Source organism: Drosophila montana, unplaced genomic scaffold (assembly GCF_035044405.1).
Source record: "Drosophila montana isolate Dmon_TW-CO22-7 unplaced genomic scaffold, ASM3504440v1 contig_2482_1, whole genome shotgun sequence".
NCBI lineage: Eukaryota > Metazoa > Arthropoda > Insecta > Diptera > Drosophilidae > Drosophila > Drosophila montana.
The window spans coordinates 523,998-536,422 of record NW_026997352.1 but is presented as its reverse complement, the minus strand read 5'-3'; the positions used below and the strand labels follow the sequence as shown (position 1 = coordinate 536,422).

At 41.1% G+C, this 12,425-nt stretch overlaps 3 protein-coding genes across 3 annotated transcripts; all 3 read right to left on the bottom strand.

Moving 5' to 3' along the window:
* Nucleotides 1-1,286: 1,286 nt before the first annotated feature.
* On the bottom strand, nt 1,287-2,641 carry LOC135428579 (pepsin-2B-like). Its single transcript, XM_064682646.1, has one exon. The coding sequence runs from the start codon at nt 2,629-2,631 to the stop codon at nt 1,342-1,344; it is 1,290 nt and encodes a 429-aa protein (XP_064538716.1). The 5' UTR covers nt 2,632-2,641; the 3' UTR covers nt 1,287-1,341.
* Nucleotides 2,642-4,937: 2,296 nt separating this feature from the next.
* On the bottom strand, nt 4,938-6,156 carry LOC135428601 (lysosomal aspartic protease-like). The gene has a single exon (XM_064682674.1). It carries the CDS (start codon nt 6,115-6,117, stop codon nt 4,999-5,001), a length of 1,119 nt encoding a protein of 372 aa, XP_064538744.1. The 5' UTR covers nt 6,118-6,156; the 3' UTR covers nt 4,938-4,998.
* A 1,835-nt stretch (nt 6,157-7,991) lies between these two features.
* LOC135428607 (lysosomal aspartic protease-like) lies at nt 7,992-9,180 on the bottom strand. The gene has a single exon (XM_064682682.1). The coding sequence runs from the start codon at nt 9,143-9,145 to the stop codon at nt 8,024-8,026; it is 1,122 nt and encodes a 373-aa protein (XP_064538752.1). The 5' UTR covers nt 9,146-9,180; the 3' UTR covers nt 7,992-8,023.
* Nucleotides 9,181-12,425: the final 3,245 nt, after the last annotated feature.

Here is a 12,425-nt window from a genome sequence, read left to right as displayed (position 1 = left end):
CTGCGAGTGTGCTCGGCGTACAGCGCATAATTCCTAATCCCCAAGCAGAACGCAAACAAAAAAAGAAGCAACAGTAAGCGTGCTCTAGCCGAGAGTGCACGACTAGAAGATACCCTGCAGCCAGCTGGACAATTCAAGGCTTACTTCAATGTGCTGTGCGTAGTTTAAGCTCTATACAAATGTATAGAGAACCTGCAAGTCTTTTGTAACTTGTTGCTATAATTTTCGAGAAAAACAAAGTCTCAAAATCGATATTTATCGATATTATGCAAGCGGGAGAATAAATCGTGAAAGCAAATTGAAATCATAATGCGTATGATCTGCGCAAATTTACACACTTTATCAAATTTCAAGTCTGTGGCTTGAACAAATATCGTCAGAGCCTGATCAAAAATATATATATTAACTATATGTCAGACGCCTGCCCGCTTACATTTCTCAATGGTTACAGGGTATACAGATAACAACACATAAATAATGCGTGCATTCGAAGTTCAGTAACTGCAAAGCTTCAGCTTCAACTTCATCTTTTACTTCTCTTGCGCTTTTTTTACAATAAATCACGCGAAACGGCGGCCCAATTAAGCGCACTCCACAAGAAGATGAAAAGAATCTTGAGCTTTTTTCTTAGCAATTTGTCCGTTTTTGTGCAACGGTTCCAGTTCCCAGATGCAACTCAATCAGCTGACCGACCGGCTTGAGTGTAGATCATCCTCGGAGCTGTGTTGATTATTATAAGCCAGCGCGATCTTAAGGTTCACTTTAACATTCTTTGGATCGTAAACACGATCGCCGATATATTATCCAGAGAAGTACGCGCTGCGAGCTTCATGATCTAATGCAACTTTAAGAGTCCTTATTGCCTTTTCATTAGGTTAGATTAGACAGAGCTAAATATTAGACTAAGTCTTCCAAAGACGGTTACATTGCGATCTTCTGCGCTTCTTCCTTTGAAACTAAAGTATTTAGTTTTTTGTTATTTTTGTGCTCCTGAGATCTATGAGCTTTACTGTGACCAAGCTCCTTGATAAGCTTTTACCCTGTGATTTTTGTGATATAAAAAAATACTTTGATCTTCCCTTCTCTTTTCTTCTCTTCTCTTCTCTTTTCTTCTCTCATCATCTCTTCTCATCTCTTCTCTTCCTTCCTATTTCTTTTGTGCTTCTTCATTACCAGCTTTGGATTTCTTTTCCATAAAATTGTAGGTCTGCCATACATATAGTGTTTATTTCAGATAGTATAACTGCATATCAGATCAGATTCAGCACAGAGATTTATAATTAAATTTTAAGAAAAACAAAAAAAAAACGTGTGTAAAGAATTTTGTAGAAATATCATCTCTCAATTAAAATATTCCAAGGCTTTCCAAAGCAGAGCTAACAAGACTCCAAATTCCAGGAAGCGCAACTGTTTCAGGCTGGATGCACCGCCACCGGCGGTATAGTTTAAGCCCCCGACGGATGCGAATCCGATGCGATTCTGGCCCAAATCAAATTCCGTATAATACTGACCAATAAAGACATCGCCCAAGATCCAGAAATCGGTGGTTGCGCCACCAATGCCCAATGTGCAGACACTGTCCGATTCGGAAACAATATAAGCCGAGGATGGTATGCCAAAGATGACACCGCCAATGGCAAGCATAAGCGTTGGGTATGTGCGACTGCAATCGAATAATCCATCGGAATTGATATCCAGTTGAGACTCGATCAATTTAAAGGTTGCCATCGGTGCCAAAATGACGGAGGTGCCCGTATCGGCAATAGCCTGACATTGGCTGCACAACACTTGGCCGTTCATCGTTATGTTATCCACTTGAAATTGCCAATAATCCTGGGCGCTGACATCCGCATAGACCATGTTGCCCGCAAACAGGCCATGATCGGAGCCGCCAAAGATCAATTCGCCGCCAAAATCGGAGGTGCCATCGCGTACCAAATAGAATGAGAAGACAGGATTCGCAACCAGACCCAATGCGATCATATTGTAGAATGGCGGCACAACATTCTCTACGGCCAGACTCTGATAGGCCATGCCCAGTATGCCATCAAAACTTACATCCACTAAGTCAGTACCCGGTTCCGTTGTGGCCAGACTGAACGTCTGATCCGGTATATTCAGGCCATTCACATTGACCACATCCACGGCTAGGTAGCCCGTCATGTTACCGGTTCCGTACACAAGCGTTATCGGTTTCCCATTGTACTTATAGCTGGTGGAGGCGGCCGGATTGTATCGGCTGTGATCCATGCAGGCCTCGCTGGGGCACTGGTTCGATGGCACCCACAAGTTCGAGGAGCCCGTGTCGAACAGTACATTGAAGCTTTGAGGCGGTGTGCCAATGGTTATGACGCCATAGTATTCCATATTCAGTGTATTCGACAGCCCTATCGATGGAAGGCTCGTCGTGCTCGTGCTCGTGCTCGTGGTTGGTGCTGCATCCATGATTATCGGCGCCTGATATTTGGCACGCACATGTGCAAATTCGGTCATAATGTTGGCGCGTGTCTTCACAAAGTTCTTTTGCCTGTAGACCGGCACCCGATGCAGCTGCTGGGCAATGGAGCCGGCGCTGGCGCTGGAGATGGCCACAAGGAGCGCCAACGACCCCACAATAAACACCTTCTGCATGTTGATTCTATTTTTCGTATACTAAAGTTGGGCGCTCTGAAAACACGCACTTTTATACGAGCCACCGGTTGTTCTTATCGCTGCGGGCAAATCAATCAAATCGCTGAAAATCTGACATAGATAAGATTGTTTATATCTAAAAAACTTAAAAAACACAAATAGACACACACGCATTAATGGCATTTTAAGCGCCCGCCGAATGCCAACAAAGTCCCCGCACAACATGACCAAAAGTCAGCTCGGGTCGACTAGATACCCTGTATTAAGCTTTGAGCATTTGAACCTGCTCCATATACACACGGCGGCTGTGCCTCAATTTCTTGAATAACTCAAGTGTTATGACATATCCAATAATTGGAATACGCTTGGACTGTATACGAGTAACTAAATACCAAGTTTGGTGGTAATAGATCTTATAGTTCTCGAGTTATGCTTGAAAATCGATATTTTTGTCGATAGTAAGAAAATTGGCGGAGGCTGCGAAAAAATATGACATAAACTCTTTCTGCATATGAGATGCGAGAATAAATGAACCTAATTTCTAGATCTTCGGAGAAATAATATGTGCTCCAAGATGCTTTCATATGCTTTGCATAGCTACAGGGTATAGGGAGTATCTAGAAGCAAAGGCTTTATAACAAAATCGTGGTTGCTTGGCAGGTGAGAGGGGCAGGTCTTGTCATCATCGATGACGCAGCAAAAGACACAAAACATTCTAAAGATAAGTGAGAAGCTTAAAAAAATATATATATATTACAACGGTTACCAAGGGGGCGTCACAAGGTTTGAAAGCCAAACAAATTAAATGTAATTATACGTTCCATATCATAATCTATTTTCATATTTCATTATAAATAGAACAATTGCAATAGTAACAAAGAATCCAAAGATATACTGTACCAAACAAGTTGCCCTAAAAATCAATCAATATATAATAGTATATTATATATAATGGTATAATATATCGAAATATTGTAAAAACCTTCAAATTAGATATCAAAACACAACGATTTAGGCATGTCCATCTTCTCCAGCATCAAAGCTATTTTGATGAGACTAGGAACAGTTTCGTCTGAAGGCAGTGCATGTTTCGAGATCATATCAAAAACAGAGTTATACACCATAGAAATCATAAAGAATACACTTACAACATATATATTGAATACTAGCGGGTATACCCCGGCCTTGCCCGTGGTACGTATAAAATCAATTCTCTCAAAGATAGTTGAAAATGAATTTGAAACCGATCAGACTGTAAACAAAATACTTTCATAAAACCGTTTTCTTCCAATTACCACGGTTGCGGGTAAAATTTCCCAAATTTTGACCTATGTCTACATAGGATATTTGAGGATACCATTTCACCATACAACATGATTTTTGACCAAGAACAATGTTGCAGGATTTAAATGCCAAATTGATCTAGAGGCCGAACCATGAACAAAAAGCCAAGCCTTATGAAAATCGCTTGAGTTTTGACCAAGTTATGGGGGTGGGAAATTTCGACCTATGTCTATGTCTATGTACCATTTCCACATGAATTTTGACTAAGAATAATGCTTTCAGATTTTGATGCAAAATTGATTAAGAGACCAAGCCATGAACAAATAGCCAAACCTAATGAAAATAGGATGAAATTTGGCCGAGTTATGTGAGTGGGAAATTTCGACCTATGTCTATATAGGATTCTTGCGAATATGGCCCGGGCTTCCCTGTGGCACCTATAAAATAAATTCTCTCAAAGATCTTTGAACAATAAAGTTTCATACAAACGTTTTTCGTGATTTTTCCATACATGCGGATGGAGTTTCCCGAAACCCCGTCTTAACGTGCACCTTCATTACATCAGGTTCCTACAGTGAACATTTCAGCTTGCTAGCTCTTACGGTTTGGGGTTTCATATATATAGAGATATGTATGTACATGTATGACGCATGCAGAATCAATTTGGGGCACAAGCCAAACAAAATATCTTCCTTCCTCAAGACTCACAAACTGACGCACAGAGTGACGATATGTAATTTAATTGGATTTAATTTCATTGACAGAAGGCTACCGTAGGGGAAACCCATTATAGGAACATTGCGAAACACTTGCATGCTACGCTTGACTAATTAGTTATAAATATGTAGAGCTATCTAATAGATAGGGAAACGATAAAACATGAAACTGCAAACAAATTAATTTTAAATAATGATCGAGCTATAGAAATCAAAATAGTTCCGTCTGAGTCAAGGAACTGATAGTGATAAAAGAAAAGAATATTACCAAACATTACAGTCCGATTAATTGATACTAACTGCAGATAATGCTCTATGGAATCACTTTATTTGTAAAGGGACGGGGGGTGTGTTCTGTGTGTTCTGCTTAGGCAACTGGGGCGAAGCCAATGCGGTTGTTGCCCAAATCGAACTCGGTGTAGTACTGTCCAATGAAGACATCGCCCAAGATCCAGAAGTCGGTGCCCATGTACTCGAAGCTGGACTGACACTCGCCATCGGATTGGATGATGTATTGAGCGGGCTCCAGATCGAAGTTGGTGCCACCAATGTTGAAGGTGATCACAGGCATTGAGCTGACGCTGGAGCAGTCGACCAGGCCCTCATCATCAACGTTGAGAATCTCGAGAAGCAGCTCGTAGGCATTGGCGGGTGCCACAATTAGAGAGGTGCCTGTATCGGCAATAGCCTGGCAATTGTCGCACAAGGAGTTGCCCTCCACAGAGGCGCCGGCCATGGTGAACTGCCAGTAGCCCTGCTCGGAGACGGGCACATAGGTGAAGTCGCCGCTGTACAGGGACGAATCGGAGCCGCCAAAGATCAGTTCACCGCCCTGGCTGGAGGTGCCAGCGCGTGCTAAATAGAAGGAGAACACAGACTGATCGACCAGGCCCTGAGAGACCATGTTGTAGAATGGAGGCACAACATTGTCCTCCGCAATTGATTGGTAGCCCATGCCCAGGATGCCATCGAAGTTGGCATCGTTGAAATTGGTGCCCGGCTCATTGGTGGCCTCGGCAAAGGTCTGGCTCCCAACAGACAAGCCATTCACATCCACAGTATCCGTGGCAAGAATGCCGGACAGGCTGCCGCTGCCGTACTGAATGGAGAAGCTCTCCCCATTGGCTTGATAGGTGGAGGAGGCGCTGGAGTCATACTGATTGTGCACCCCGCAGGCATAGCTGGAGCAAGTCTTGGAGGGCACCCACAGGTTCGAGGAGCCCGAATCGAACAGCACCTTAAAGCTCTGCGGTGGCGTGCCAATGGTGATGGCGCCATAGTAGGCCATGTTCATCGAGTTGGACAGCTCCTCCTCGTTGACGCTACGTGCGGTCGGCAGGCGATACTTGGCCCGCAAATGGGATACCTCGGCCCTGACATTGGCGCGAGTCTTCACAAAGTTCTCCTGCTTCAGGACGGGCACGCGGTGCAGCTCGGCGCTGGCCAGTGCCAGGATCACAGCGATTACTGTGATTGCTTTTAACATATTTTCAGTGGTTGTCTACTCGAGTTCGACTAATTGTTACGAGCTGCTCAGACTGATATTTATACCAATTGCGGCTATCTACGCTAGATAAGATTGTTAATATCTGCCGGTTGGGGCAGTCGATTGCCCAATTATCTACCAGCTGGGATTGGCTGGACATTCACTCATAGCACTCGATGCCGAGGCGATTCTGATTCCGAAAAACGTTGAAGTGGGCATTAGTTATGGCCGACTTTATCGCGATATCTGTGTAACACTCAAATTGGCAAAACTCCCAAAACAATTGCTAGCACACACCTGTGTACGTATTTGGCTAATCAGCGTGAGGTTCCCAACTTGTCAAACAGTTCAAAGACAGCTTAATCTGATCTTTAAAGCTGAACGTCTGTGACTTTTCAAGGCACAAGTCGCTTGTTGACAAAAAAATCCAAAATATTGCATTACAAAATTTCATTTTAACATCATAAACTAAGAACTAAGAATCAATTTCTGTATTAAGTTCCGTCGAGCCAGCTCGAAAGAAAGACGAGTTCTCAGGGAACAGTCGTCTTAGCTCGAAGAATATAATACATACATATATTGTCAGCTGGATTATTCTATAGATATGAAATGAAGTCAAATCTCAAGCTTCCGCAGGCTTCCTCTGAACAACAAGACTCTGCAGTATAAAACCCAACTTGCCTCTTTGGAGCAGTAGCAAAATCGCATTGCAGCAAACTAAGTTTCTCCCAAGCCAAAGCTCTCAGTCTAAATACTGCTGCACCTTGGCACATCCGGGCAATCAGGCCCAGGCAAGAGATCTTAAGGTTCCTTAAGGCTCCTCTCTGCTCACCCCAATCTACTGGCAAGAATGCTTTGCAAAAGAAAGCGAAGGAAACTTCGCAGAATCCATCCCACAATAAATATTATAATTATCAAGAATCGAATCTTAAACACATGCAAAGATCTTTTGGAAGTAGCTAAAGATAGTGCCCTATAGGTATAGTGTTAAAAGGGAAAATGAAGATTATGATTATGCGAAGGGCAACTATGAACTACTGAATTACTTATTATAGACAAACTGTGCAAATAAACCACTTGCGAATTATAAGATTATTATGCACAAAATTGCATATAATATCATATAATTAGGGAATAAATTTCTCAAACAAATTACATAAATCTATTTTCATACTATATATATAAATAGATATATTTATATACATTTTTATAGTTTATCTATACATAGTTTATAAAATATTTGACTAGCTGACTCGAGGTCCGTACCTCAATCTTTTATTTAAAAAATGAAAATTTCGACAAAATCAACCATTTTTACAGTTTATATACATTCGATGTCTCCTAGAGACTAAAATCTATATAAAATCGATTGAAAGAAAGTAATATATACTATACGCATATATTATGCCCAAAGAATTATATTATTAGAATAGTCCTGCGCTTGTTAGAGTAGCTTCATAATCCTTGGGAAACAAAGTTTTTACTTATGGGATCCACTCTTTAAGTATCTTATATAGAGGCTACCCAAGCAGAATTCATTAACTCACATATATCTCGCCAAAAAGCAACACCCAAGTCCAAGGTCTCATAGAGAAAGCAATCGAAGAAAAATCAGTGAAAAGGGCTCTCCATTCTTTTGATCTCAGCCAAAATCTGATTGAACGAAAGCCAACCCTCACAAATGGGCATTAGCTGAAATATTACTCAATCCACACAAAACTTAGACTGAAGCTGAGATTGAGATTCTCCCCAAACATTGCTCGAAACTTTATAACATTCCATTCATATTAAGTAAATGTTAATTTCAACCAAAATAAATTCCAAAAAAGTAACCGAAACTCAGCTAATTTAAAAGAGTGAATGTTGAAATAATATTTGCGGTAATTCGATTCGTTTATTTGAATTCTTAGGCAACTGGGGCGAAGCCAATGCGGTTGTTGCCCAAATCGAACTCGGTGTAGTACTGTCCAATGAAGACGTCGCCCAAGATCCAGAAATCGGTGCCCATGTACTCGAAGCTGGACTGGCACTCGCCATCGGATTGGATGATGTATTGAGCGGGCTCCAGGGTGAACTTGCCGCCACCAATATTCAGATTTAGCACCGGCATCTTATCAACAGTGGAGCAGTCCACAAGACCGTTCTCGTCAACGTTGAGCAGGTTGTTCAGGATGTCGTAGGCATCTTCGGACACAACCAGAAGGGAGGTGCCAGTATCAGCAATAGCCTGGCAATTGTCGCACAAGGTCTGGCCATCGATGGTGGCGCCGGCCATGGTGAACTGCCAGTAGCCCTGCTCGGAGATGGGCACATAGGCTAGCTCGCCGGTGTACAGAGAGGAGTCAGAGCCGCCAAAGATCAGTTCACCGCCCTGGCTGGAGGTGCCGTCGCGTGCCAAATAGAAGGAGAAAACGGAATCATCAACGAGACCCTGGGAGACCATATTGTAGAAGGGTGGGACAACGTTGTCCACGGCAAGGGATTGATAGGCCATGCCCAGGATACCATCGAATTTGGCATTGTTGAAGCTGGTGCCCGGCTCAGAGGTGGCCTCGGCAAAGGTCTGGCTCTTGATCACCAGCCCATTGACATCGACGGTGTCGGTGGAGAGGAAGCCGGACAGGCTGCCGGAACCGTACTGAATGGAGAAGCTCTCGCCATTCGATTTGTACGTGGAGGACTTGTCATGGTCGTACTGGTTGTGGTTCATGCAGGCAACATCAAAGAACCAGCACGTGCTCGACGGCACCCACAGATTCGAGGAGCCCGAATCGAACAGCACCTTAAAGCTCTGCGGGGGCGTGCCAATGGTGATGGCGCCATAGTAGGCCATGTTGATCGAGTTGGACAGCTCCTCCTCGTTGGCACGGGCGGATGGCAGATTGTACTTGCCGCGCAGATATGACACCTCGGCCTTAACATTCTCACGGGTCTTAACAAAGTTCTCGTGCTTGTAGATCGGCACGCGGTGCAGCTCGGCGCTGGCCAGTGCCAGGATCACAGCGAGTACTGTGATTGCTTTTAACATATTTTCAGTGGTTGTCTACTCGAGTTCGACTAATTGTTACGAGCTGCTCAGACTGACATTTATACCAAATCTGTTATCAATATTGGCCTAGGCGCAACTCGTGCAATTCAATCAAATCACAGCAGATCTGCCAGAGATAATGTGTATATAATCTTCAACGATTTCGATTGCACGCTAATCGACTGCCTAAGGCGCTATCTGCACAAAAAACTTTATATATATATATCTATATACATATATAATATTTGTGGTAATCACGTCATCAAATTAAGCTCAGCAGACTTTTGGGAAATTCAAGTACCAATACAAGGCAATTGATTCTTCAGTAGTATATATGATGATGATTTAGTCGTAGTCCTCTCACTTTGAAAGCTTTTCTTTATTTAACCAACTATTTACTAACTTTTATCTTTGCTGTAAGGCAATTAGATATGTTTCTTTTTTATCTCCCTTTCAACAAGTTTTATTAAAACTAACCTACAAAACTTTTTTTGAAATTTTACTCTCTCTTATCTTATTTTCTTATTTTCTCTAGATTTAGAATAATATTAAGTCAATCCCATTTATCTAATTATTTTCATTGAACATTTTAAAATGTTTTTATTATATTTAATTTAATTCCTACCTAATAATTATTATTTATTTTATTTCATTTCTGCCTAGATCACTTCATAGAACATTTTAACGTTTAATATTTAATTCATTTAACGTTTGAATAATTACTTAAAATAGTTTCCTCTCAAAACTGAACTCTACGCTTTGCACTTGTAAGTCTCTCACTAAGTTCTTTAGTTATCGGAACGAGCCCATTGAACGCTTTAAAGGCTTTGTTATAGTTTTTCAGTCTGGAGTCTTAAGAGCTCGGCTGACTTCAAAGCGTTGCTTTTTCTTTTAACGTTGCAACGCGTAGTGCAAATAAACAAAGTGCAAGATTAACTAATAAGCGCGACTATGAGATACGCTGTAAGTGCTTGCTCGATTCATGTTCAGGCGAAACATATTGGAATTCATGGCCTGTTTACACAAAGCTTTGCCTACTTGACGAACATTTTGTAAGGCCTCTTGCTCCAAGTGTTATCTGCACATATGTATGAAAAAATTATTTTCAATCAAATAAATGTGATTTCCTATTTATCAGTAATTTGCGGTGGTGTAATTACTGATTACAGGGCATCGTGTAATTGCGCCTTTTATATATTTTTTTAATTATTTTATATATATATTTTTCTATTATATACAAGGCAAACTCTTTCAATTTATGCCTCATAATAATCTTTCTTATCGTAAATAATTGTATTTTATTTCTAAATTTGTTTGTTTTTTATATTAATCTGTTAAAGAAATTCCAAGAAAAACCTTGTTATCGCAAATGCCTGACTAGCAAATACCCTGTATTAGTATTTTTATTATTTCATATGAATAAATGTAGGCATATAAGAAAGCAATAACATTTTGAATTGAGCATAGAGTCTCGAATGTAGGTCCTCCAAGTGCTCGAGTTTTTTTTTCCCGATAATCGATAACTTGCCTTGTTTCCAAGCAATAGATAAAAATCGATATCGAAATTCTATTTTCTGAGCAAATCTCGTAAGTTTTAAGAGCTTAATTTCACAAGTAGCTTCTAGATTTGTATATACAGATAAAGTATCCTTCATTTTATAGCTACCCTCCCGCTGCCTTACCACGAACTGCCATTGGTGTTGGTAGAAGAAGGTTCAGGGAATTCCCTAGTCGGGCACTCCCAACTAGAGCGCTTTTATTTGTTTTAAGCCCAGAGAGTTTATCGGCCATGACACGTTTTTCTTAACCAAAAAACAAAATATAAAAAATAAATACTTTAGTTAATTCTATTAATATAAAACGCGTACTTGAGATATGGTGCCTATCAATAGAGTGATATAAAATGGTCGCAAGTGTGCGGTGTTTAAAAATTAAACAGAGAACTTGATAAACAATAAAGAAAACAAAAGCCAAAACAAATATAAAAAAAAGAAAACCACAACTGTATCGAATGATCCCAAGCAACACGATTCGAATGATAATGATGAAAATAATAATATATCATATTTCTGGTTTATTTTCATTTGAGGTTATGTTTGATTCAATTGCAAATTTGATTGATCGACATTTGCCGCTGACGCAAACAGTTGATTATGCAGAGCTCTCCCGCCAATTCCGTTCCAAAGGTGATTTTTATTTGGCAAACAGAAAGAAACATGCAAAAGGTGCTCTAGTCGGGAATGACCCTGAACTTTCTTCTACCAGCACCAAAGGCAGTTGGCGGAAAGGGCGGCGGAGGAAGCTTTGGAAAAAATGAAAGATACTTGATTTGTATATAGTATTCTAGAAACTACATGTCGAATTTGGTGACTCTAGCTCTTAAAACTTAAGAGAGTTGCGCAAAAAAACGGGGTTTCAATATCGATTTTTATCGATTGCTTGGAAACGGGGCAAGTTATCGATTATCGGAAACAAACTCATACTTCGCGGGCACTAGAAGGGGCTCACGTTCAAATATCTAGCTCTTTAAGGCTCTGAGATCACATCACACATACTCAAGTGCAAGGGGCTAGCTATGAGAACGAGCTCCTTCGATTTTCGGCAGCATTTATAACTTTCGATGCTAGGAAAAGCACATCTCAAAATCGATATTTATCGATAATATTATAAATGTTTAGCTCCGCTGGAATAAAGATTCTTTTTAATTTGTAACCTTGATAAAATCAACTTTTAAACCATATCCAAGCACTATTAAGCTGGTAGCAAAAATAACCCACTCACGCAAAAAATTTGAATACTTTGATTGATTTACAAGGATTACCTGAGCGTACTCAGGAAACATCATAGAGTATTTAACACTAGAAATCAATTATGTCTGTTAAAAATTACTTAACTCTGCCAATCGCTTAGAGTTATGATGGCTTTTATATCATTCGTATGCGATGCACTATCAGAATGCCGCACGCACAACACCACAGCGAGCCGCATGCAACCTGTGGCAAGCCGAAGTCGCGAAACGGGGCGACGGGCATCGGGAGCGTATCAACTTGGTTTGGAGGATGCAAGCTACGAATGCGCAAAGCAAATAAAATTATCTCATTACAAATTATGCCCCCAATGCCAGGCAGACCTGGTTGCAAGCTGTTGCACAGCAATCGAAGAGGAGTTGCCCAGCGTTTGTGGCATGCGGCAAGCGGCATGCGGCACGCTGCAATGCGCGTACGCTAAATAGATTATGTCAAATGATCGAAATCACATCATAAATTCAAAACGCAGAGCA

What these genes read in the sequence shown, in the direction of transcription:
- LOC135428579 (XM_064682646.1), bottom strand. Translation starts at nt 2,631, where the DNA reads ATGCAGAAGGTGTTTATTGTGGGGTCGTTGGCGCTCCTTGTGGCCATC.
- LOC135428601 (XM_064682674.1), bottom strand. Translation starts at nt 6,117, where the DNA reads ATGTTAAAAGCAATCACAGTAATCGCTGTGATCCTGGCACTGGCCAGC.
- LOC135428607 (XM_064682682.1), bottom strand. Translation starts at nt 9,145, where the DNA reads ATGTTAAAAGCAATCACAGTACTCGCTGTGATCCTGGCACTGGCCAGC.